The 27712-nt window shown below is 43.2% G+C and overlaps 1 protein-coding gene across 2 annotated transcripts; it reads right to left on the bottom strand.

The window, feature by feature from the left end:
• Positions 1 to 8181: 8181 nt before the first annotated feature.
• On the bottom strand, positions 8182 to 25994 carry SELENOS (selenoprotein S). 2 transcript variants are annotated; one of them, XM_038747008.1, is made up of 6 exons: positions 25884 to 25994; positions 17504 to 17638; positions 16158 to 16264; positions 15550 to 15642; positions 15380 to 15458; positions 8182 to 8803 (listed from the first exon to the last, which is right to left on the bottom strand). In XM_038747008.1, the coding sequence occupies exons 1-6, from the start codon at positions 25966 to 25968 to the stop codon at positions 8724 to 8726; spliced, it is 579 nt and encodes a 192-aa protein (XP_038602936.1). In that variant the 5' UTR covers positions 25969 to 25994; the 3' UTR covers positions 8182 to 8723. The 2 variants fall into 2 exon arrangements, with proteins under 2 accessions (XP_038602936.1, XP_038602937.1); XM_038747009.1 differs by having other exon boundaries at positions 15383 to 15458.
• Between the last annotated feature and the right edge of the window lie 1718 nt (positions 25995 to 27712).

Here is a 27712-nt window from a genome sequence, read left to right as displayed (position 1 = left end):
GCTGGGGTGTAATGGGAGAAGAGGGTGGATAAGAAGAAGGGGGAAGATAGCTGATTGTATGCTTTAAAACCAATGGCCAGGAGCTTCTGCTTGAAATGGAGAGGAATGTTTAAGGTAGGGCATTTTTCAGGAGTGGGTAGATGAGTAGAAAAATGTTTTAGAAAAATGATCAGAGCAACAGAGTGAAGTAAAGACTATAGAGAAGGGAGTGATTGGAGGCAGGGAGATCAGTTAGGTGGCTAATGTTATATTGACTACTGCAGCATGGCCTAGTAGAAAGAAAACAGATCAAGGAGTCAGAGGACCTGTGTTCTAATCCTAGTTCTGCCACTTTCCCCCTGTGACCTTGGGCGAGTCACAACTTCTCTGTGCCTCAGTCCCCTCAAATGCAAAATGGGCATTCAATACCTGTTGTCCCTGCTACTTAGACCGTGAGCCCCAATGGCACCTGGATATTTTGTATTCACCCCAGTGCTTAGTACATAGTAAACACTTAACAAGTACCACAGTTATCATTCTTGCGGCAAATTCCTGGACCACGGTGGTGGTGGTTTGGATGGAGAAGGGGTGGGCCCTGGAAATGATATGGGGGAAACAGACTAAATATGAGGGTTGAAACAGAGGGAAAAGTAAGGGATCATGCCAAAGGTCCAGGTTTGAGTGACATAGCATGGGGCTGGTGTCAACTGGGGAGGGAAAGTGAGGAGTTATCCAAGCAGAGCCAGAAAATGGCTATCTATTCCTGTTGGAAGTCCACAAGACTGGCAAACCAGTAAGTAGAAATAGAATAGGACAGGGAAAGTGGTAGACTGTGAAGTGCTTTAGCAGGCACTGCGATAAACTCAACAAGGAGGGGGAACGTTATATTTCTTCATCATGCTTATCTTCGTGGCTTTGGGGTTGCAATCTTTCAGTTGGCATTGAGACGGGGCCTACTTTACGTGGGGCAGAAAAATGTTATTAAATTGGCTACATCGGTTCCACTGGGCAGCCCTGTTTTACCCCATCGGTGTCGGAGAATGGGTTGATTTCCTATCCCGGGCTCCGACGCAGCAGGCCACGCTGTCATGTGATAGTCTCAGAAACTTTAACAAACTTTTTGGGGCAGCCGGAGCCCAAATCTACTGATGGCATCAAATGCTCGGTCAGGTCTACAGTAACTCTATGGGGGTCTCTGCACTGCTCCTGGCAATTTTCCTGTCTAGGACAGGCTACAAGATCACATCTTGTGATCAGTCGAATGAATGAATGATCGACTGAGCCCCCTCCTTCCTCTCCCTCTCCACCCCCCCCCCTTACCTCCTTCCCCTCCCCACAGCACCTGTATATATGTTTGTATATATTTATTTCTCTATTTATTTATTTTACTTGTACATATCTTTTCTATTTATTTTATTTTGTTAGTAGGTTTGGTTTTGTTCTCTGTCTCCCCCTTTTAGACTGTGAGCCCACTGTTGGGTAGGGACTGTCTCTATATGTTGCCAATTTGTACTTCCCAAGCGCTTAGTACAGTGCTCTGCACATAGTAAGCGCTTAATAAATACGATTGATGATGATGATGATGATGCTGAACGATGTGGTGCTATGCAGGCTTAAGCCCTCCTTTCCCCTTCTCCCACCCCTTTCTGTGTTTCCCTGACTTGCTCCCGTTATTCATCGTCCCCCACTCCCAGCCCCATAGCACTTATGTACATATCTGTCATTTACTGATTTATATTAATGTCTCTCTCCCCCTCGAGACCGAAGCTTGTTGTGGGCAGGGAATGTGTCTGTTTATTGTTTTATTGTTACTATCCCAAGCATTTAGTACAGTACTCTATGCACAGTAAACACTCAATAAATACAATTGACTGATATTGTGATTCCAGAGACTATTTACCGGAGTGCAGCTCTCTCCCTCTTCAAAGTCTTTATAAATTTACATCTCCAGGAAGGCTGTCCTGAAGCAGCATGGCTCAGTGGAAAGAGCCCGGCCTTGGGAGTCAGAGGTCATGGGTTCTAATCCCGGCTCCACCACGTCCGCTGTGTGACCTTGGGCAAGTCACTTAACTTCTCTGAGCCTCAGTTCTCTCATCTGTAAAATGGGGATTAAGACTGTGAGCCCCACGTGGGACAACCGGATCACTTTGTATCCCCCCCAGCGCTTAGAGCAGTGCTTCGCACATTGTAAGCGCTTAACAAATGCCATCATTATTATTAACTTGATTCTCTATAGGTTGTGCTCCCCGTCATGGCCACGTCAGCCCTTCTGCCCCCAAAAGACACCTGTGTACCCTAAACTACCTGTGGCACCTCTGCACTTTTTCTTAAGCACTAACTCATACACTTAGTCATTTTTCCTTCTTCTTCCTCCTATCTGGAAATTAGTTTATTAACCCCACCTCCCTATTTGGATGGTAAATTTCTTGAGGGCAGTGATCCTGTCCACTATAGAGTTAGTAGAGAGCAATAAGATGCCTTGATTATTGTGGCAATCTTATATTTTGCTATAGGGAAGCAGCTTAGCCTAGTGGAAAGAGCACGGGTCTGTAAATCAGAGGATTTGGATTCTAATCCCAGCATTGCCGCTTGCCTGCTGTGTGACCTTGGGCAAGTTGCTTACTTTCTCCGTGCGTCAGTTTCCTCATCTGTAAAACAGGGACTAAATAACTGTCCTCCTTCCTACTTGAGCTGTGAAGTCAATATGGGACAGGGACCTAACCTGACTTGATCCTCGTATCTATTCTGGCATTTAGTATGGTGCTTATTACGATTATTATCATTATTATTGTTGTTGTAGATACTGTTGACGGCGGCATCTTTGAGATCCATGGCATTTCCTCAGAGCTCCTCACATTGAGGGAGACCTTGTGTAAGTTTTTAAGTAGGGTATCCACTCCTTGCTTACTGATTTCAGCTGCTAAGTCACAGTAAAATAGAGGAGTAAAGCACATTTAGAAAAAGGCTTCTGCTTTGGGGTCTAATATTTTAATCTACCACTCTGTTAAAGTGAAACATATTTTTGAGGTAGTTCCCCAAAATAGCTTTTCCTATCACAAGACACTCAATAACACAGTTCTACAGCAAATCTGAATATACATTACAAAGTACCATAATAATAATAATAATAATAATAATAATAATAATAATAATGGCATTCGTTAAGCTCTTACTATGTGCCAAGCACTGTTCTAAGCACTGGGATAGATACAAGGTTATCAGGTTGTACCACGTGGGGCTCACAGTCTTAATCCCCATTTTACCGATGAGGTTACTGAGGCACAGAGAAGTGAAGTGACTTGTCCAAAGGCACACAGCTGACAAGTGGCAGAGTCAGAATTAGAACTCATAACCTCTGACTCCCAAGCCTGGGCTCTTTCCACTAAGCCACGCTGCTTCTCAAAAGAAAAAGAAACCTTAAAAGAAAGTCCTGTGGGGAACAGAATCTAGCCAAGCATCGATCTTTTCAGACATCATGCATCAGGAAAATGACGGTGTCAGCAACATTATCTTCAAATACAAAGGACAATGTATCTGTTAAAAGCACAGAAATCCACAGAAAACTCTGGAAGTGAAAAATTGCATTGCCAAGGTCAATAGTATTTACAGAATGCCTTCAAATCAAAGGATCTTATTCATTTGAAAACTGTTCATTCTTCTTTTGAAGTTTAGTTGGCAGCAGAATTTCCTATGCCCTATGTATTTCTGTTTTCCTATTCTACTTCTCAAGCAATTTAAATATTTATTCTGCTTCCAAAACCATGGTTTGATGTCTAGGAACAGCTCTTATTCAGTGAAGGGCCAATTATCTCTAAAATTGTGGTTTTTGAGTGGTGTAGGAAATTAATAAAGAACATTCCTGTTGATGGTTTGCAAATGGGACTTTAAATGACAATGGAATTTATTGAGCTCTTATTCCGTGCAGAGCCTGTCTCCTCCCACTTCAGTCTATACTTCACGCTGCTGCCCGGATCATCTTTGTGCAGAAACGCTCTGGGCATGTTACTCCCCTTCACAAAAATCTCCAGTGGCTACCAGTCAACCTACGCATCAGGCAAAAACTCCTCACTCTCGGCTTCAAGGCTCTCCATCACCTCATCCGCTCCTACCTCACCTCCCTTCTCTCCTTCTCCAGCCCACCCGGCACCCTCCACCGCTAATCTCCTCACTGTGCCTCGTTCTCGCCTGTCCCAGTGTCGACCCCCAGCCCACGTCCTCCCCCGGGCCTGGAATGCCCTCCCTCTGCACATCCGCCAAGCTAGCTCTCTTCCTCCCTTCAAAGCCCTACTGAAAGCTCACTTCCTCCAGGAGGCCTTCCCAGACTGAGACCCCTCCTTCCTCTCCCTCCCCATCCCCTGCGCCTTACCTCCTTCCCTTCCCCACAGCACCTGTATATATGTTTGTACATATTTACTACTCTATTTTACTTGTACATATTTATTCTATTTTGTTAATATGTTTTGTTGTCTGTCTCCCCCTTCTAGACTGTAAGCCCGCTGTTGGGTATGGACCGTCTCTATATGTTGTCAACTTGTACTTTCCAAGCGCTTAGTACAGTGCTCTGCACACAGTAAGCGTTGAATAAATACAATTGAATGAATGAATACGTTTGCAGTTTCTTCATCTGTGAAGTGGGGAATACCTGTTCTTCCCTCCCCTTCAACTGGAAGTGCCTACGGTACAAAGATTGCCCCCTGATTATCTTCTATTCACCCTAGTGTTTAGAACAGCACTGGGCACACGGTTAAGTGCTGAGGAACCACAAAGAAGACATGAAGTGTGCAAGCTGGGTTTGAATGGATGAGAAGCAAGGATAAACGGGAGAGTGGAGGGAGGGCAGATGACTGAGTGCCTTAAAACCAACAGTCAGGAGTTTCTGCTTGATGTGGAGATGGACAGGCAGCCATTGGAGGTTTTTAAGTTGTGGGGAAACACACGTAGAATAATGTATTATAAAAATGACTTGGGCAGCAGAGTGAAATATGGACTGGAGGGGGTGAGGGGCCTGATGCAGTAGTCAAGACAGCATTGTAGAGATAAAATACTCTGCTTGAGTTCCCTGGGCGGTCGGCTGCAGGACCACAACAGAATAAGTGGGTCAAGGACATCATGGACATCTTCACTGCAAAATAAACTCTGGTCAAACAGCGGCCTTACCAGAAGGAACCCTGGCCTCCCAACACTCCTAGACATTGTCTTATCAAGCACATCGTCATCAAAAAGAGGTAATTTCTTTAGAGCTGAAGGGCCCTTTTCTTCACCAAAAGGCAAACTTGTAAGACTGTCTGCTGAACTTCAAAACGCCTTTACATATTCAAAAGGAAAATGGGTGACACTAAACATACCACCAATAGAAAGGAATATACCATTATATCTACAGGACCCTGCATCACTAAGAGAAACTGGCTTATCCCCAGAAGGACATGCAGAGCTCTTTAGTGAACTTCATTTCATTCATTCATTCATACATTCAATCGTATTTATTGAGCGCTTACTGTGTGCAGAGCACTGTACTAAGCGCTTGGGAAGTACAATCAATCAATCAATCGTATTTATTGAGCGCTTACTGTGTGCAGAGCACTATACTAAGCGCTTGGGAAGTACAAGTTGGCAACATAGAGAGACTGTCCCTACCCAACAATGGGCTCAGTCTAGAAGGGGGAGACAGACAATGAAACAAAACATGTGGACAGGTGTCGTCATCAGAATAAATAGAAATAAAGCTAGATGCACATCATTAACAAAATAAATAGAATAGTAAATATGTACAAGTAAAATACAGTAATGACCCATGAACTCTCTGTGACCCCACTCGTGTCCTCATATGACCCCAGAAACTCTCCATGACCCCATCTGTGTCCTCGGATGACCCCGCTTTCAATTTTGAAATTGAGAAAATTTTCAAAAAGCAGTTTGTCTCATTTCACCTCAAATGCCCTTGAACTCTGTGACCTCACTCGTTTCCTCAGATGACCCCATGAACCCTCCATGACCCCATTTGTGTCCTCGGATGACCCCACTTTCACTTATTAACTTGGGGAAATTTTCAGGAAGCAGCTCAACATCCAATTTCACCTCAAATGACCCCATGAACTCGCTGTGACCTCACTCGTGTCCTCAGATGACCCCCATGAACTCTCTGTGACCCCATTAGTGTCCTCAGATGACCCCACATTCACTTATGAAATCGGAAAAAATTGTTTTGAGAAAGATTGGGATGAATGTTCAATTCACTAGTAATACCAATGAAGCAGAATTTGACACTTAGGGTAGTAAACATCATTTGGACCCAGTCTTTAAATACCATTCAACAGCTTGGTAACTCCACAAATGTCAACTTCAGTTGATGGATCACGGATTTATACATAATCTTACTTTGTCACTTTCTCCATGAAAAATCATGACTTTGAAGAATGTCTGTTAACAGAATGGGAAGCAGTGAATAGAATTTCTATAGAAACTATTGAGAAGTATTTAGGAAATTGCTTATAATTTGTACCTAATGTCAGGAGTATGTCATTCCTGTTTGATGGGAAGTGGTTAGTCATATATGCTAAGAAACAAAGGATGTTTTTTGTCCCAGAAGGCAGCTACGATTCCATATTCTAATCCTCTGACAGCCAAGAATTTTGACACGATGACATAACTAATCAAGGTAAGTGCCATAACGTCTACTGAAGGAGAAAGACGACGTGCGGTCCCCTTTCCGCCATCTTATTCAAATACCCATTACTGTAAGGAGACAAACTATTAGAATTTCCTGAATCACCAGATATTCCCAATAACCCAAGGGTTCCATTGCAAACAGATGACCAAGTTTAATAACAAAAAATTGTACAGGGTTAATTTGCCTTGCCATTCCCGGCTGAGGGTGAATCTGAGTATTTAGGCTTAGTATTTGGTAACTAGACTGTAATCTCATTGTGGCTGGGAATGGGTCTGTTATATTGTTATATTTTACTATCCCAAGCACTTAGTACAGTGCTCTGCATTTCTCCTGGCACAACCGATAACATCAAGATGTACAGCATTTCCCAGTAGTGGCAAAAGAAACATAAGACCGAACTTTGGCCCTGGTAGATTTACAAAGCTTTTCAGTTCCCCCTCAAGTGAGGGATTTGTGGTCACTAGAATGGAACTAAGAGGAAGGGTTTGAGATATCAATGGTTGGGGCGGGAGGGTGTGGGGGTTGTGACCCATATAAAGGGAGCTGGGGGCTTGGGAGGCTTATAAAGGGGAAAGTTTGATATGGGGATTGCTTAACTAAGGGGACTCTTAGGATATAGAAGGCACAAACCTCCACTGCAACCTTTTGCGCCCATAATGTTGCAGTGGGATAGTGCCCACTGGCACCCCCTTAGTAAAGAGAATTTGCCATGGATCGTGATCTGTTGGGTGGTCCCCATCGGCAATGGTACTGAGACTCCCGTAGCCCAAGAGAAACAGGGCCACGCTATGCATAATTCCATTACACCAGACCTCGACATGAATTTCAGCCATTATAACCTATCAGGTATGAAAGTTCCTTCCTCACTGTCAGGGGAAAAAAGTTGCGTTAAAAAAAAAACAATCGAGAGAGAGGAGACGGTTTAGTTTCTGGCTGTCAAGAAGCATCCATTAGATACTTGCTTCTTATCAACAGAAATCAATGCTAGAAAAGTGTATTTGTTTTAAGGCGAATCTATATCTACGGTGCAGCTGAAGAAGATAGAAGGGTGGTACGATAAACCAAAAAAAAAAAAAAAATCAAGGAAACCAAAGTTTCCTCTGATTTCAATAAAGGTAAATGTAATATCAAGAGACTGTAGTTCAATCAGAATTGCAGATCTTTTCCCAGGACAGTGGTTGCTACTAGCATTTTCCTGATCTTCACGAAATATAATTAGAGCTACAAATGTTGGAAATACTGGAAATGTGTATCAGATGGAAGGGAAACTTACAGAACCAAGGGACGATGAAAGAAGTGGGGGTTGGCGAAGCCCTTCAGAAACCCCTGTTGAGCTGCAATTCAGAAAGCACTGATCGAGGTTTAAGAATTTGCTCATCATTCCTGCTACTCTTGTACCTCTTCCAAAAGCAACTCAGTATTATGACAACAGGTACTATTAGAAATGGCACTGGATGAGTCAGAGACAGATGTGGGAAAAGTGGGTCTTCACATAGTTTATACAGGATCGATTTGTTCACTAAAAAGATGCTGAGACTGTTTGCAGTGGCATTTAATATTTACACGATTGCTTTACAAAGCTTTTACAGAAAAAATGAATATACAAGAAAAAAAAAAAACCATCTCCTGTCTATATCAGTACTCCTCACTGGTGGGTTTCACCATTTACAAGGAAGACATCATTCAATGCTGCCTGTCACAGAGACTTATTGACTATTGTGGACTTTCAGTGTTAAAAATTCAATATCGAGTGGGCCCCCTTTCCAAGGCTGAAGCCCGCTAATTACCATCGAAGGAGGAAGCCATATTTTAGCTGGCTAGCCACCCACTGTATGGTTTTGAAATTACTTTGAGTGGTCCTACAGAATCAAAATCAATTTAAAGACTTAATCTCATCAGCACTGCCAACCCCTTTCATTGCTTTAAGCCTTAAAATGAATGAACACCTGGAGTTAAATAACTGAACTAAATGTCCCCCTTTGAAGGAGTCACTGTGACATGCAAGCTATAGGCAGTCGAATAGTCTGTCGCATTCATCTTGCTAGTGACGTGATGGACACCAGCAAGATTCTTAACCTCATCCACCTGATGACGGGCCTCTTCGTCCTGGCCGCCAGGAACACGTTCCTCCGCCTTCACCAGATAAAGGGTTATAGCCTGAAATCACAGAAGAAAATGAATTCCCTCGAGGCTACCGAATCTGACTCAGAAATGTTGCTTTTGAACACTTTCTTTAAAGAACTCGGGTTGTCGGCTCAATTCATGAATGCAAAATGGTAACACATACAGCTGAACACTTTCCATTCATTCTAATTCACCAGAATTTAGCTACTATTTTCCTCACCATCCAATTATTGAGCACTATTTGTTCCCCATATGCGTGGCTTAGTGGAAAAGAGCGCGGGCTTTGGAGTCAGAGGTCATGGGTTCAAATCCCGGCTCCGCCAATTGTCAGCTGTGTGACTTTGGGCAAGTCACTTAACTTCTCTGTGCCTGTTACCTCACCTGTAAAATGGGGATGAAGACTGTGAGCCCCCTGTGGGACAACCTGATCACCTCGTAACCTCCTCAGTGCTTAGAACAGTGCTTTGCACATAGTAAGCGCTTAATAAATGCCATCAAAAAAAAAAAGTTACCTGGTTTACACTCTCTGATAAATAGGAAACTTTCTGCACTGCCCTATCCTGAGGAACTGAAAGTACTATCACCTCACTACCAGTAATTTGGCCTCCGCACCTTTCGTTGTGGGCAAGGAATGCGTCTGCAATATTGTTGCGTTGTACTCTTCCAAGTGCTTCGTGCAGTGATCTGTACACAGTGAAGCACTCAAAAAATAAGATTGATTGATTTTCAACATCCCTGTTGAAGATTCATCATTACGGAACTGGTAAGTAGCTTAATAATGCTCTCCTAACCAGAAAATACAACAAATTTTCAGTAGGAATGCTTAACAAAAAACACCCATTTTTTCCCCTGCTCTTACCTAGTAATCACAAATCATAAGAAAATAAAAATTGGCTCAGGGAGCAAACTGATCCAAGCCCTCTTGAAGTATAGACTGGCCAACTGGGATGCTGGGAAACTCCCAGAGGGCTGGTGCCTGAATTGGATGATCAGGGCAAGGTCTGGGTTTGAGCAGTTTCTGAAAATTTCCTCCTTCTGTCCACTTCTACCCTGACTCCAAAGGACTCCTTCCTTGCTTAAAGCTCAGAGTAAACAAGAGCCAAACAAGCCCGATTAGAGAGTGGCAGATTGAAGTAAACGAACTTCTGCTCCTCAAACCTTCTCCTGCCTCCACCTCCACTACTTTCAAGTACCTATATCAAAAATACTTCTCACATATGAGTGCTTAAAAATGTCACTTGATTTTAATTTTTTTCTTTACAACCCTCATCAAGGAATATTCCAGTACTTCTTCAGGTAAAGCACTAATCTGCCCATCTAGATTTCCAAGTAGGACCCCAGATACCCATTGAGAATCACTTGTTGAAACCATGATCTAACTAAACCTCTCACCAGGCACTCTAACAAATGCCTCTATTCACACCCACTCAGAAATGAGAACAGATGTCAAAACAAAACAGACATTGGAGTTCCTCTTATAGGTATTCCTGGACAATAATTTTCTAGGGCAGGATTTGCTAGTCTACTAAAGGTTGTCACCTAATCTGATCAGGAAACAGTTCTGCTCTATAAGCTTACTGCTTTGTAATTTCAGCTCCATGCAAACTTCCTGAAAAACCCTAGCTCTTAACCTTTGAACTTCAAGAATTTAGGTTAAATTAAAAGTAGCTGTCTTTCTCCGCTCTCTCTTATAACTGTATCCCCTAAAACACTCTGAAGTGCTCCCAGAGATTCAGAAGTTCCTTGGCACCCTCTGCTCTATAACAAGAGGGTTGTATGAACGGAGTTTGCCAGGCCAAAAAGTTGATAAGTAATCTTTTCAATACACTCTGCGATGACCAGACCCTCAGAGTATAACAATTTCTAGAACTAATGCTCCTCTTTTAATGCTCTTGGGCAAAAACAGTCAGGAATTTTAATGTTGGTATTCTTTATGGCCCTCTCACGCATCATGCTAATGCTCTGATTTTGCCACCACTGTACCATTAGCAATGTGTACACATAGTATATGTTGGGTATACCCAGGCACACTGTGCAATCTCAACACACGCACACAGCTGCTGTGTTTTGCAATGACATCAGTCATCCCTAAAAATAGATATAACACAGTAGTTCATCATGATCTCGGAGCTCAAAAACTGCAATACTCTGCTAGGAAGCAACCAAGATACATAGCCTGGCAAGTGGCAATTTGCAAAGGAGTTTATGTCTGGCAGCTAAAAGCGATATACTGATGTACCTGGATATAGGTAAGCATTAAAGCAAGTAAGCAAAGCTTTTGGTGAGGGCAATTATGTTTTTGGTATATATGTTAACTGTTTAAACTAATCTTTTATCCATGAAATAAACCTACATTGCTCTTTGATCATGTAGGGTTTACCAGTATGCTTTTAATCACAAATACATGCATCTTTGAATCTCAAGAGTGCATTAATGCACTTCACCTTATTTCTAAAGGGAAGTTACACTTCATTTAGCACCGTATGCTTCACACAATTCTCATGGAATCAATAAACAGTGCTGACTGTTTCTTTCAGTGTTACTGTCAGCTTCTAAAACAGAAGGGGGAAAAGGAAAGTTAGTGTTGAAAAGAGGAAGCTAATGATCTTTAAATTTATAAAGGGATCTTAAGGGGAGGATTCTGACCAGCAGCTTCTCACACTCATTGAGGGCCAAAGAAGAAATGGACATATATTAAAGCAGGAAAGATTTTGGGGAGGCTTAAAAACTTCTTGACTGGCTACCGAGAGCAGAGAGCCCTGGAGACCTAAGAAAACACCATAAGCATCCACCTATCAGGAGGGTTTAGGCATTCATCAAGCTAGAGGTTGGGGACTAAACCCACTGAACTTTACTCTGATTCTAAGGCAAGGGAAGAATTCCTAAGAAATAATTGGGCAGGTTGAATTTGAAACACTTTAATGAGATTCAGAGCCCTTTGGAAAAAAAAAAATTACTCAGAGACCAATTTCAAAAACGTCTTGAGGGTTATTCAAAGATCTGCCTAGACCTCCACAAAGACTTCTATTAACATTTTCACTTTTTCATAGGTTCTGCTTCCTTACTCCAACTTGATTCAGCCCAAAAAGAATGCGGGAAAGCCAGTAACAGGACTACTACCAAGGACTACTGTCTCTACCAAAACATGTTTTGTTTGGGTTTTCTATAGTGCCTTCAAGGACAAACAATTAGCAAAGTCAACATGTAATAAGGTCTCATTGTTGACAATTTTGAAGATTTTGTTTACTAAGTAAACAAAGCCCTCTCACCTGTTTTGAGACCTTTCATCTTTAAAAACAGAAAGTACTTGAGGTAGTTTAAATTGTTTAGGAGATCAATGGACAATCAGAAATGATGTGACCCAGAAGCCTCCAGTCGGTAAAGAGTTTGGATTAGCACTGCCTGGGAAGAAAATTCACTTAACTAAATGTTATTACGACTGACATTCAACTGCTATTTTCACGTCCTCTGAAAGCAGGGGTGGGCAAAATATGGCTAGGAGGCGACCCTATCTGACCCACCACTGACATATTGGGTGAAATCTTTTGACCCAAGACTATAGCGTACTCTCAGACTGTGAGCCCATTGTGGGCAGAGATTGTCTCTCTCCTTTTTGCTGAACTGTATTCTCCGAGCGCTTAGTACAGTGATCTGCACACAGTTAGCAATCAATAAATATGACCGAATTAATGAATCTCCAGCACACTCTCCTACCTACGCCACCTGCCCCTGCCTCCCTCTGCACTGTCAGCCCTGGTACCTCCTTTGGCACCAGCTCTACTTTGCGCCACTGAGGAGACTCTACCCTCTCCTGTCTTCTGTCACCCGGTGGGAAAGGGAAACAACCCACAGAATGAGGCCTCCCCAAACCTCAGAAAAACTACTGGCTGCTCTAGTAGTTGCTAGTAGTTGAGAAGCAACTACTTATTTTGTTTTTTGTCTTTATTTTCTGTATCTGCGGTGTTTTAATGTATCATCATTCCTGATATGTCCATCTCCAGTCCCTTCTCCCCACTTTATACTCTTAGACTGTGTGAACCGCTTGAAGACAGGGATTGTGGCTAATTCCCATTTGGGCATTCTCTCCCAGCGATTACTACAGTGCTCTGCACACAGTAAACATTTAAGAAAGACTACTACTACAACCGTCTTTTAGGAAATGATTGATAAGCCCATTGTTCAACCACTGCTCCTAATGGAGGGGCCATGTCCTGGAAAGGTTGCGGGGGACGGGAAGAAAAGGACCACAACTGGATTTCTGTGCCAAATCAATCGATCAATAGTATTTGTTGAGCACTTACCATGTGGAAAACACTGTACTACAGCCTTGGAAAAGTATGATAGAAGACTCCACTATCTAACGGATGGAATTAGATAGAGGACAGCTTGGTCTATTAGAACTTAACCTCAATTCTGAGACCAAGTGTTCTTGACAAACATTATCTTGCCAGGCAGATTTCTGAACTGATTCAATGAAAGGAAAGGTACCATTGAAAGAACAATTACTACTGATGGCAGGATTTCAAAATGTACTAGAAAAATACACTAAAATTCCACACACCAAAATAACTTTTCCTTCACTTTTTTCTATCCCATTAAAGGGTTCACTGGGAAAATATACAGAGAAACAAATACTACAGGGTAAACTGAAATGATGTAGCAATAAAGACAGCATTACACTGCTGGATGAAAACTGAAAGATCCATTTTAGTCAGGGTAAATTAAGCTATAGTCGTGTATGCCGTTACACATTTCTCTCTGCAATAACCCTGTACACCAGAAACTTTCTTGCTTGAGCTCTTTTGTCAGAGGTAGAATGCTATGGCAGTCTAAAACAAAAGACACCCTGTCTCACATTTCCTAGAAGTCCGTTAGCTAAAAATCATATCTTGCACAGCATCCGTTTGCCATTTTGAAAGCTCTAACCTTCCCTTTCAGAGTCTTAGCTGGATTGGGTTTACAGTTGTGGCACTGAGTTTTCATCCTTTGATTCAAAAGCATAAGTAGTAATAATAATAATTATGGTATTTGTTAAGTGCTTACTATGTGCCAGGTACTGTTCTAATTGTCCATACAAATACACATGGGAAAACGTGAGGATACCTTTAAAAATTCAGTAAAAAACCAGACAAAAAGCAGTTCACCACTGCTGGCGTTCCTCAGGCTCCTCACTGTTCCAGGCAGAGCCATCCCTGGTCTACTATAATTTTATTTATTTCTGTTGATGTCTACCTCCCCTCCTCTATACTGTAAGCTCATTGTGGGCAGGGAATGTGTCTGTTTATTGTTGTACTGTACTTTCCCAAGTGCTTAATCCAGTGCTCTGCCCACAATAAGTGCTCAATAGATAAGATTAAATGAATGAATGAACAAACCATCACAGTGTTCTACAAATTCAGAAAGCAAGCTTTCCTTTCTCTTCCACCTCCCGCTCAAGTGTGCGGTGAAGTTCAGAACTGTACCTGCAAATCAACCTAACTCAAGACTTCATCTACATACTGACCCAACCCACCTTAGTGAAGAGGGGAAAGGCTAAATTCCAGATACCAAGAGCAATATTATATATACACAAATTGAATCGGTGTGACCAAATTTTTTTCTTCTTCTTTAAAAAAAAAATCATCAGGGCCCTGATAGGTCAGACGCCTGTACTGAATTTCCTTAGCCAAATTAAAAGGATTGTTATTATTATTATTATAAGGTATTTGTTAAGCACTTATGCATTGTTTGAAATGCTGGGGCTGATACAAGTTAATCAGGTTGGACACAGTCCTCGACCCACGTGGGTTTCAGAGTTTAAGAGGAGAAACAGGTACTCGATTCCCATTTTACAGTTGAAGGAACTGAGGCACAGAGGAGTGAAGTGACTTGCCCCAGGCAAAACAGCAGGCAACTGGCAGAGTCAGGATGAGAACCCAGATCCTCTGAATCCCAGGCCTGGGTTCTTTCCACTAGTCATGCTGCTTCTTGTTGTAGATAGTTTCAATCGCTCTGTCCAGAGGCCCATTGCTGAGAAAGAAGCAGCGTGCTGCACCCCATCAATGTAATCTGATGTCCTCCAGGTGTGTTTCAGCAGTTCCGAGTGCTGCCGTGCTTTATTCTTTTGTGCTTGCAGGGTTGCATCCCCTAATGTGCTAGTGCAAGCACAAGGTACACCAGGAGCCTGCCGATTCCAGGCACCCTAAAAGATGGGAGAACCTACACCTACACCCAAAAACTCCTTCTCACTTCATCAACCACATTTGCAGAAAGTCTATTTTGTGCAAAGTAATTTACAAGTGCTCCACAAGGCACTGAGGAAATGACCAGACCCATATTTAATCCAGAGTCCCTGCACACGAGAAGCTTATACCTGGATGAGAAAATCACAAACCTGTGCACACAGGAAGACACAATATCCTCAGCTCAAAAAAGGATAGGAACCCCTGATCAGATACTTAAGTTCCTACCAACTTTTTTTCCCCCACGATTCTGTCAATTATTAAAGGGCTTTTGACACCCAAGTTCTCAGCTATGAAATTTTAACTTTTTTACTCTAATAAAAAGAAATAAGGTTCTAGTTTCTACTGCCTTTAAAAGTTGACAAAACCATTCCATGTGGGTACTTACTACCTCCACGCAGAGGCTTTCTGGCAGGTTTTGGCTTTGGAATAACTGAGGAAGTAGAGGGACCTGGGTCGGTTTCTTGCTGTTAAGACATAAAACAGATGTACTTTTGAGAGATGACTGTAGTCATTTTCATTTCCAGAATACCAGTGTACAGGAAAAAAGTTTGTTACCTTAGGTCGAAGTCTTGAATTTCCTTTGTAGCTTTTTCCTTCCTGCATGCTTTCCCATATCTCTATCTTTTGTCTCCTCTTCGCTTCTTCAAGCTGAAATATAATTACATTCATTCATTCATTCAACCATATTTATTGAGCGCTTACTGTGTGCAGAGCACTGTACTAAGTGCTTGGGAAGTACAAGTTGGCAACATATAGAGACGATCCCTACCCAACAGCGGGCTCACAGTCTAGAAGGGGGAGACAGACAACAAAACATATTAACAAAATAAAATAAATAGAATAAATACGTACAAGTAAAATAGAGTAATAAATATGTACAAACATATATACATATATATAGGTGCTGTGGGGAGGGGAAGGAGGTAAAGGCGGGGGGGATGGGGATAAATTGTAAAGTATTTTCAGAAAATTATATTGCAAAATTACTAGGAGCTGACCTGCACCCGGCATTCCACAAACCTCAAACTACTATATTAGGCAATATAAATAACAGAGTGAAAAGCAATTCTGTTATGTTTGGGGATTTTTGGAAGTATGCCTTTAGATGCGGCAAAATGAAAGACGAGGAAAACGCTATTCATTTGAACTGGGGCCTTTCACACCTGCTTTTGCTTTTCTCTGTATTTTTCAGCTTGGGCATTCAATTCCTCTTGCATTCTTAGGCGGGATGCTGCTAAAGCTTCCTGTCGTTTAACCACAACCTCGGGATCTGTGGAATCGCAGGAGAAGAATGAAATGTATCACTTTGCATATGTACAATTAAACAGGATCACAACTGCTTGAGGAGGGTTTATTTTCATCCTGAATTCAGCCAGTAAATTTCGTAACACGCTATGTACCGACCCAGCAGCTTCTTTGACAACTCTATATCTGAAAGCTCTGCAGGGTAGCATTTAATTCTAAATGTTAGAATTAACATGTTTTATTTTTCATAAAAATACAATTCTTAAATGAAAAAAAAATTCCAACTGTCCTGACAAAAAATAAGTTAAAAGCATAATTTTGTTTCCTGGCTAATTTCATTGATTTTCTTAAGGCTTGTCAACAGCCTCCTCCAGAAATATTGCCGATACTCCATGATGACATTTATTGATTGATTCATTCATTCAATCGTATTTATTGAGCGCTTACTGTGTGTAAAGCACTGTACTAAGCGCTTGGGATGGACAAGTTGGCAACATATAGAGACGGTCCCTACCCAACAACGGGCTCACAGTCTAGAAGGGGGAGACAGACAACAAAACATGGAGACAGGTATAGAATAGTAAATATGTACAAGTAAAATAGAGTAATAAATCGGTACACATATATGCAAGTGCTTTGGGGAGGGGAACTTGTACTTCCCAAGCGCTTAGTACAGTGCTCTGCACACAGTAAGCGCTCAATAAATACGATTGAATGAATGAATGAGGGGAAGGAGGTGGGGGGGGTGGGGAGGAGGAGATGAAAAAGGGGGCTCAGTTTGGGAAGGCTTCCAATGTTTACAATGTGAAACAACACACTAAACACTGACAGCCTTCAGCCTAGGGAGGTACCTACTAAGAGGAGGCAAAACAAACACAAAACAAATGACAAGCAGTGTGGCTCAGTGGAAAGAGCACGGGCTTTGGAGTCAGAGGCCACGGGTTCAAACCCCGGCTCTGCCAACTGTCAGCTGTGTGACTTTGAGCAAGTCACTTAACTTCTCTGGGCCTCAGTTACCTCATCTGTAAAATGGGGATTAAGACTGTGAGCCCCCTGAGGGACAACCTGATCACCCTGTAACCTCCCCAGCGCTTAGAACAGTGCTTTGCACAGAGTAAACGCTTAATAAATGCCATCATCATTATTAAAATCAAATAGGAAAACAAAAAGTAATAAGTACAGTCTCAAAGGGAGATGCATATTACTAGGTACCAAAGCCATCAATTAAAATCATAATGTAAAGATATAAAAAGGAGTCACCAACCTATTGCAGCACCCGTTGTGTCTGAGTATCTTTGCCTCATAACTCGCAAACTTCCGGAAAGCTTTTGAAAGATCAGGTAGAGGACCACACACCCAAAAAGAATGTACCAGCCATAGGCAGAAAGCACGGAGCCCACTATAAAAAGAAAAATGCAGTCCATCAACGGTGTTTACTGAGTGCTTATTGTGTGCGCAGCACTGTACTAAACCATCATCATCATCATCAATCATATTTATTGAGTGCTTACTATGTGCAGAGCACTGTACTAAGCGCTTGGGAAGTACAAATTGGCAACATATAGAGACAGTCCCTACCCAACAGTGGGCTCACAGTCTAAATACTAAGGACAGCATGATGTAGTGAATAGAGCATGGGCCTCGAAGTCAGAAGGTCATGGATTCTAATCCCAGCCCCACCGCTTGTCTGCTGGGTGACCTTGGGTAAGTCACTTCACTTCTCTCAGCCTCAGTTACCTCATCTGGAAAATGGGGATTGAGACTGTGAGCTCCACAGGGGACATGGACTGTGTCCAATCCAATTTGCTCGTATCCACCGCACCGCTTAGTACAGTGCCTGGCACGTAGTAAGCGCTTAACAAATACCATAATTATAACTATTATTATTACTTGGGAGAGAACACCACAGCGGAATTGGCAAACACATTCCCTGCGCTCCAAAAGTTGACAATCTAGAGGGGAAAACAGATGTTAAACCCAATTACAGATAAGTATGTTAGTGTGGTGGGGTGAATAACAAATGCTTAAAGATACTTACATAGTTGCAAAAGACCCTTAGGTTTATCAATGGGATAATAGTCCCCTTAAAGTTACGAGACAAGGATGAAGACTATTTTTAAAGGCAACGGTCATGTGGTCCATTTAACAATAATCATGGCTGCAAAAACCATGATCACAAACAGCCCTTTTGTAAAAGACAGGGAGGGTTAAACGGAAAAAACCCCCAAATAAAACAGTTCTTGAGTGGATCGGCACAAAACGTACAAGTCATTGCAGCCCTTTTGTAAAGGACAGGGAGGGTTAAACGGAAAAAAAATCAAATAAAACAGTTCTTGAGTGGATCGGCACAAAACGTACAAGTCATTGCAACTTCGCGGCCAGGAGCTTCTACATCAATTAAAGGAGGGTTGAACGGAGAAAAAACAAAACAAATAAAACAGTTCTTAAGTGGATTGGCACAAAACGTACAAGTCAAGTTAAACCCTCCGTTTAACCCTCATGTTGGCAACCCTTATGTTGCCAATTTGTACTTCCCAAGCGCTTAGTACAGTGCTCTGCACATAGTAAGCGCTCAATAAATACGATTGATGATGATGATGAACCCTCAAGGAGCCCATGAAAAAGCGGAGGGGAATCAATAACTTGCATTGGAAGATCATCTCTTCCCAGGCGAGTGTGCCTGGCTATGGGCAATACACGGCTTTCATTTGGGGCCTGAAATTTGTTCCCCCGGGCCCACAGCCCGGGTCTCCAAATGACTTTGGGGAATAGCGTCAGCCGGTGATCGTCCTCCCCACTTTACCGACTGCCCAATTCCATTGGGGATGGAGGATCTAATAATAATGATGATGATGGTACTTCTTAAGCGCTTACTAAGTGCCGAGAACTGTTCTAAACCCCGGGGTAGATACAAGGTAATCAGGTTGTCCAACGGTCTTCATCCCCATTTGATGAGGTCACTGAGGCCCTGAGAAGTGAAGTGACTTGGCCAAGGTCACACAGCAGGCAAATGGCGCCAAGAATGTTTTCGGCCAAGGTTCCCGGGACGCCCTGAGCCATGGGTGCCGGGGTCCCAGGGAAGGACAGAGGGTCCGCTGTGAGGAAGGCGCTGCGGAGGAGCCGTTATATGGAGGGCACAGTGGAGAGGCGCTTTAAGGAGGGTGTAGTAGAGGGGTGTTGCTAGGAGGGTGCAGGGCGGGCCTCTGTATGGACTGCCCAGTGGAGGAGCCTTTTATGGGGGGCCCAGGGGAGGGGGCATTGTACAGCGTTTACAGCAGTACTTGGCACATAGTGAGTGCTTAAAAAATACCATTATTATTATAATTATAATCATCATCATCATCATCAATCGTATTTGTTGAGCGCTTACTATGTGCAGAGCACTGTACTAAGCGCTTGGGAAGTACAAATTGGCAACATATAGAGACAGTCCCTACCCAACAGTGGGCTCACAGTCTAAAAGGGGGAGACAGAGAACAAAACCAAACGTACTAACAAAATACAATAAATAGAATAGATATGTACAAATAAAATAAATAGAGTAATAAATATGTACAAACATATATACATAGATACAGGTGCTGTGGGGAAGGGAAGGGGGTAAGATGGGGGGATGGAGAGGGGGACGCGGGGGAGAGGAAGGAAGGGGCTCAGTCTGGGAAGGCCTCCTGGAGGAGGTGAGCTCTCAGCAGGGCCTTGAAGGGAGGAAGAGAGCTAGCTTGGCGGATATATTATAATTACGGAGGGCGCAGGGGAGGGGACATTTATAGACCGTGAGCCCACTGTTGGGTAGGGACTGTCTCTATATGTTGCCAACTTGTACTTCCCAAGCGCTTAGTACAGTGCTCTGCACACAGTAAGCACTCAATACGATTGATGATGATGATGACGCTGTCCAACACTTAGACCACTGCTTGGCACATAATAAGTGCTTAACAAATACCATTATTATTATTACGGAGGGCACCGGGGAGGGGGCACTGTCCAGCACTTAGACAGGGCTTGGCACATAGTTAACGCTTATATATTTCTACAGATTTATTACTCTATTTTATTAATGATGTGCACATATCTATAATTCTATCTATTCTGATGGTTTTGACACCTGTCTCCAGGTTTTCTTTTGTTGTATGTCTCCCCCTTCTAGACTGTGAGCCCGTTTTCGGGTAGGGACCATCTATGTCCCCTACTTGTCCTTTCCAAGTGCTAAGTCCAGTGCTCTGCACACGGTCAGCGCTCAATAAATATGATGGAATGAATGAAATAAACCATCATCATTATTATTATTATTATTACAGAGGGTTCAGGGGAGGGGACATTGTCCAGTGCTTAGACCAGTGCTTGGCACATAATAAGTGCTTAACAAATACCATTATTATTACTATTATTACTACAGATGCCGGGGAGGGGGCGTTGTCCAGAGCGTAGAATAGTGCTTGGCACATAGTTAATGCTTGTATATTTCTACAAATTTATTACTCTATTTTATTAATGATGTGCACATATCTACAATTCTATTTATTCTGACGGTTTTGATACCTGTCTCCAGGTTTTGTTTTGTTGTCTGTCTCCCCCTTCTAGACTGTGAGCCCGTTGTCTGGTAGGGACCGTCTCTCTATGTTCCCTACTTGTCTTTCCCAAGTGCTTAGTCCAGTGCTCTGCACACAGTCAGCGCTCAATAAATACGATGGAATGAATGAAATAAACCATCACTATTATTATTATTACTATGGAGGGTGCAGGGGAGGGGGCGTTGTCCAGTGCTTAGAACAGTGCTTGGCACACAGTAAGTGCTTAACAAATACCATCATCATTATTATTATTATGGGGGGGGCAGGGGAGGGGGCATTGCCCAGCGCTTAGAACATTGCTTGGCACACAGTAAACGCTTAACAAATACCAACATTATTACTGTTACGGAGGGCACAGGGGAGGGGGTGTTGTCCAGCGTTTATGCTTGACACATAGTAAGCACTTATCAAATACCATTATTATTATTATTATTACGAGGGGGGCAGGGGAGGGGAGGGGGTGCTGTTCAGTGCTTAGAACAGTGCTTGGCACATAGTAAACGCTTAATACCAATAATATCATTATTATTACGGAGGACGCAGGGGAGGGGGCGTTGTCCAGTGCCCAAGTAAGACCATCTGATGACCTTGTATCTCCCCCAGCACTTAGAACAGTGCTTGGCACATAGTAAGCGCTTAACAAATACCATCATTATTACTATTAACAAACACCGTCATCCTCATGGGTTCCAATCCCAGCTCCGCCAATTATCAGCTGTGTGACTTTGGGCAAGTCACTTAACTTCTCTGTGCCTCAGTTCCCCCATCTGGAAAATGGGGATTAAGACTGTGAGCCCCCATCGCTTAGAACAGTGCTTGGCATATAGTAAGCGCTTAACAAATACCATCATTATTATTATTTACAAATACCATCATTATTATTGCTATTAACAAACACCGTCATCCTCATGGGTTCAAATCCCGGCTCCGCCAATTGTCAGCTGTGTGGCTTTGAGCAAGTCACTTCACTTCTCTGTGCCTCAGTTCCCTCATCTGTAAAATGGGGACGACGACTGTGAGCCCCACGTGGGACAAACTGATCACCCTGTATCCCCCCAGGGCTTAGAACAGCGCTAGGCACATAGTAAGTGATTAAACAAATGACATCATTATTACCGTCCATCACCCAAGTAGGACCATCTGGTCACCTTGTATCTATCCCGGCGCTTAGAACAGTGCTTGGCACACAGTAAGCACTTAACAAATGCCATCATTACTACTGTCCAGCGCCCAAGTAGGACCATCTCATTACCTTGTATCTATCCCGGTGCTTAGAACAGTGCTTGGCACATAATAAGCGCTTAACAGATGCCATCATTATTATTGCCAGCACCCAAGTAGGACAATCTGATCACCTTGTATCTATCCCAGTATTTAGAACAGTGCTTGGCACATAGTAAGAGCTTAACAAATGCCATTATTATTATTGTCCAGCGCCCAAGGAGGACCATCTGATCACCTTGTATCTATCCCGGTGCTTAGAACAGTGCCTGGCACACAGGAAGTGTTTACCAAATACCACAATTATTATTAATCAGCGCTTAGAACAGTGCTTTGCACATAGTAAGTGCTTAATAAATGCCATCATTAATTAATTAACAAATGCCACCATTATAATTGCCCAGCGCCCAAGTAGGACCATCTGATTACCTTGCATCTACCCCAGCGCTTAGAACAGTGCTTGGCACATAGTAAGCGCTTAACAAATGCCATCATTACTACTGTCCAGCGCCCAAGTAGGACCACCTGGTCACCTTGTATCTATGCCGGTGCTTAGAACAGTGCTTGGCACATAGTAAATGCTTAACAAATGCCATCATTATTACTGTCCAGTGCCCAAGGAGGACCATCTGGTCACCTTGTATCTATCCTAGCGCTTAACAAATACCACACTAATTATGATGATGATTAATCAGCGCTTAGAACAGTGCTTGGCACATAGTAAGTGCTTAACAAATTCATTCATTCATTCAATCAATCGTATTTATTGAGCGCTTACTGTGTGCACAGCACTATACTAAGCGCTTGGGAAGTACAAGTTGGCAACATATAGAGACGGTCCCTACCCAACAGCAGGCTCACAGTCTAGAAGGGGGAGACAGACAACAGGACAGAACATAACAAAATAAAATAAATAGAATAAATATGTACAAATAAACTAGAGTACAAATAAAATAAACACATAGAGTACAAATAAAATAAACAAATAAAAAGAGTACAAATAAAAATGCCATCATTACTACTGTCCAGCGCCCAAGTAGGACCATCTGATCACCTCGTATCTATGCCAGCGCTTAGAGCAGTGCTTGGCACATAGTAAACGCTTAACAAATGCCATCATTATTACTGTCCAGCGCCCAAGGAGGACCATCTGGTCACCTTGTATCTATCCTAGCGCTTAACAAATACCACATTTATTATGATGATTAATCAGCGCTTAGAACAGTGCTTGGAACATAGTAAGTGCTTAACAGATGCCATCATTACTACTGTCCAGCGCCCAAGTAGGACCATCTGATCACCTTGTATCTATGCCGGTGCTTAGAACAGTGCTTGGCACATAGTAAACGCTTAACAAATGCCATCATTACTATTGCCCAGCGCCCAAGGAGGACCATCTGGTCACCTTGTATCTATCCTAGCGCTTAACAAATACCACACTTATTATTATGATGATTAATCAGCGCTTAGAACAGTGCTTGGCACATAGTAAGCGCTTAACAAATGCCATCATTACTATTGCCCAGCGCCCAAGGAGGACCATCTGGTCACCCTGTATCTATCTTAGCGCTTAACAAATCAATCAATCGTATTTACTGAGCGCTTACTGTGTGCAGAGCACTGTACTAGGCGCTTGGGAAGTACAAGTTGGCAACGTACAGAGACAGTCCCTACCCAACAGCGGGCTCACAGTCTAGAAGGGGGAGACAGACAACAAGACAGAACATACTAACAAAATAAAATAAATAGAATAGTAAATATGTACAAGTTTGTTAATAAGTTGTTAAGTTGTTAATATGTAGTCTAAAAGGGGGAGACAGAGAACAAAACCAAACATACTAACAAAATTAAATAAATAGAATTAGATATGTACAATTAAAATAAGTAGAGTAATAGATATGTACAAACATATATACATATATACAGGTGCTGTGGGGAAGGGAAGGAGATAAGATGGGGGGATGGAGAGGGGGACGGGGGGAGAGCAAATACCACACTTATTATGATGATGATTAATCAGCGCTTAGAACAGTGCTTGGCACCTAGTAAGCGCTTCATAAATACCATCCTTATTAATAAACACCGTCCTCCTCACGACCCCCGGCCCACGTCATCCCCCTGGCCTGGAATGCCCTCCCTCCCCACATCTGGCAAGCTAGCTCTCTTCCTCCCTTCAAGGCCCTGCTGAGAGCTCACCTCCTCCAGGAGGCCTTCCCAGACTGAGCCCCTTCCTTCCTCTCCCCCTCGTCCCCCTCTCCATCCCCCCATCTTACCTCCTTCCCTTCCCCACAGCACCTGTATATATGCTTGTACATATTTATTACTCTATTTATTTATTTTACTTGTACATATCTATTTATTTTGTTAGTACGTTTGGTTTTGTTCTGTCTCCCCCTTCTAGACTGTGAGCCCACTGTTGGGTAGGGACCGTCTCTCTATGGTGCCAACTTGCACTTCCCAAGCGCTTAGTCCAGCGCTATGCACACAGTAAGCGCTCAATAAACACGATTGATTGATTGAGTACAAATAAAAAATGCCATCATTACTCCTGTCCAGCGCCCGAGGAGACCATCTGGTCACCTTGTATCTATCCTAGCGCTGAACAGATACCACAGTTATGATGATGATCATCATCATCAATCGTATTTATCATCATCAATCGTATTTATTGAGCGCTTACTAGGTGCAGAGCACTGGACTAAGCGCTTGCGAAGTACAAATTGGCAACATATAGAGAGAGTCCCTGCCCAACAGTGGGCTCACAGTCTGAAAGCGCTTACTGTGTGCAGAGCACTGTACTAAGCGCTTGGGAAGGACAAACTGGCAACATATAGATGTTAATATATATCAATCAATCAATCGTATTTATTGAGCGCCTACTATGTGCAGAGCACTGTACTAAGCGCTTGGGAAGTACAAATTGGCAACACATAGAGACGGTCCCTACCCAACAGTGGGCTCACAGTCTGAAAGCGCTTACTGTGTGCAGAGCACTGTTCTAAGCGCTTGGGAAGGACAAATCGGCAACATATAGATGTTAATATATATCAATCAATCAATCGTATTTATTGAGCGCTTACTATGTGCAGAGCACTGTACTAAGCGCTTGGGAAGTACAAATTGGCAACACATAGAGACGGTCCCTACCCAACAGTGGGCTCACAGTCTGAAAGCGCTTACTGTGTGCAGAGCACTGTACTAAGCGCTTGGGAAGGACAAATTGGCAACATATAGATGTTAATATATATCAATCAATCAATCGTACTTATTGAGCGCTTACTATGTGCAGAGCACTGTACTAAGCGCTTGGGAAGGACAAATTGGCAGCACATAGAGACGGTCCCTACTCAACAGGGGGCTCACAGTCTAAAAGGGGGGAGACAGAGAACAGAACCAAACGTACCAACAAAATAAAATAAATAGGATAGAAATGTACAAGCAAAATGAATAAATAAATAAATAAATAGAGTAATAAATATGTACAACCATATATACATATATACAGGTGCTGTGGGGAAGGGAAGGAGGTAAGATGGATATATGTACATGTATATATACATATATGATATATATGTATATATGTACATATACATATATATCATATATCATACATCATGTACATATATATATCATATATATATACACATATATATGATGATGATTAATCAGCACTTATAACAGTGCTTGGCACCTAGTAAGCGCTTCACAAATACCATCCTCATGAAGAAACACCGTTCTCCTCACGATTGTGAGGACGCTATGACGGAGGGGGCGGAGCCCGTCCTTGGGCCCTGCCTGACGTGTGTCCCGCCCGAGGAAGCCGGCGGCTGGGCAGGCCTTCCCCCGCCTCACCCGTGTGCTGCAGAAAATGGAGGCCCTCAGCCTCGAGGGGCGGCTTGGCGTCCAGCTGCTGCGCGGCCATCTCCGCGGCCGCCATGACACCTCCCTCCTCCTCCTCCTCCTCCTCCTCGCCTCACTCCCCGGCCGTGTGGAGAAGGGGGGGAAGCCGGCTCCACCAATCAGGAACCGAGAACCGGTGGGCGGGCGTCCGCCTCCAGCCAATCGGGATCCGAGAACCGGAAGACGGACGTGCGGCTCCAGCCAATCGGAAACCGTGGGACGGACGCCCGGCTCCAGCCAATCGGGAACCGGGAACCGGACGGCGGACGCCCGGCTCCAGCCAATCGGAGACCGAAGGACGGACGTCCGGCTCCAGCCAATCGGGAACCGGACGGCGGACGCCCAGCTCCAGCCAATCGAAGACCGCGGGACGGACGTCCGGCTCCAGCCAATCGGGAACAGGGGGACGGACGCCCGGCTCCAGCCAATCGGGAGCCGGGAACCGTGGGCCGCCTCGGCCCATCGGGCCAATCAGGGACCGCCGCATCCTCCCTCCCCTCGGCCCTATAGGGAAGACGGAGAAGGCCGCGAGGGCGGGGCTCGTGGAAGCCCCGCCTCCCACAATAACAATATTATTTATTTTACTTGTACATATTTATTATAGTATTGTACCCTCCCAATCTGTTAGTACAGTGCTCTCTCCATCTCTCCCCCTCTCCATCCCCCCATCTTACCTCCTTCCCTTCCCCACAGTACCTGTATATATGTATATATATGTTTATATTCTCTCTCTCTATATATAGAATATATTCTCTATATATATATTCTCTATATATATATTCTATATAATTCTCTATATATAGAATATATATATTCTATATATATAGAAAATATATATATGTTGCCAATTTGTACTTCCCAAGCGCTTAGTACAGTGCTCTGCACATAGTAAGCGCTCAATAAATACAATTGATGATGATGATGTTTGTACATATTTATTTATTTATTTTACTTGTACATATCTATTCTATTTATTTTATTCTGTTAATATGTTTTGTTTTGTTCTCCGTCTCCCCCTTCTAGACTGTGAGCCCGCTGTTGGGTAGGGACCGTCTCTATATGTTGCCAACTTGTACTTCCCAAGCGCTTAGTACAGTGCTCTGCACACGGTAAGCGCTCAATAAATACGGTTGATTGATTGTATTTATTGAGCACTTACTGTGTGCAGAGCACTGGACTGTGAGCCCACTGTTGGGTAGGGACCGTCACTATATGTTGCCGACTTGTACTTCCCAAGCGCTTAGTACAGTGCTCTGCACACAGTAAGCACTCAATAAATACGATTGAATGAATTAATTAATAATAAACAATAATGGTATTTGTTAAGCACTTACTATGTGCAAAGCACTGTTCTAAGCACTGGGGGAGTGGTACAAGGTAACCAGGTTGTCCCACGTGGGGCTCACAGTCTCAATCCCCATTTTACAGATGAGGCCCAGAGAAGTGAAGTGACTTGCCCAAAGTCACACAGCTGACAAGTGGTGGAGCCGGGATTTCAACCCATGACCTCTGACTTCCAAGCCTGGGCTCTTTCCACTGAGCCACGCTTTCTCTATTCTATTCTCCCCTCCAACAGCCACGGGAAACATAGCACTTTTTCCTCTTTGTTAATGGTTTTTGCTATTATTATAACAAATAACTGCCTGTTAACTTGTTTGGACATCTGCCCCCCCAGAGCTTCTAGACTGTGAGCCCACTGTGGGCAGGGATTGTCTCTGCTGCTTAACTGTACTCTCCCAAGCACTTAGTACAGTGCCCTGCACACAGTAGGCACTCAATAA

The sequence above is a fragment of the Tachyglossus aculeatus genome, chromosome 5 (genome assembly GCF_015852505.1).
Source record: "Tachyglossus aculeatus isolate mTacAcu1 chromosome 5, mTacAcu1.pri, whole genome shotgun sequence".
NCBI lineage: Eukaryota > Metazoa > Chordata > Mammalia > Monotremata > Tachyglossidae > Tachyglossus > Tachyglossus aculeatus.
Note: the sequence above shows the minus strand (reverse complement) of the source record. Positions and strands in the feature narration are given on the sequence as shown.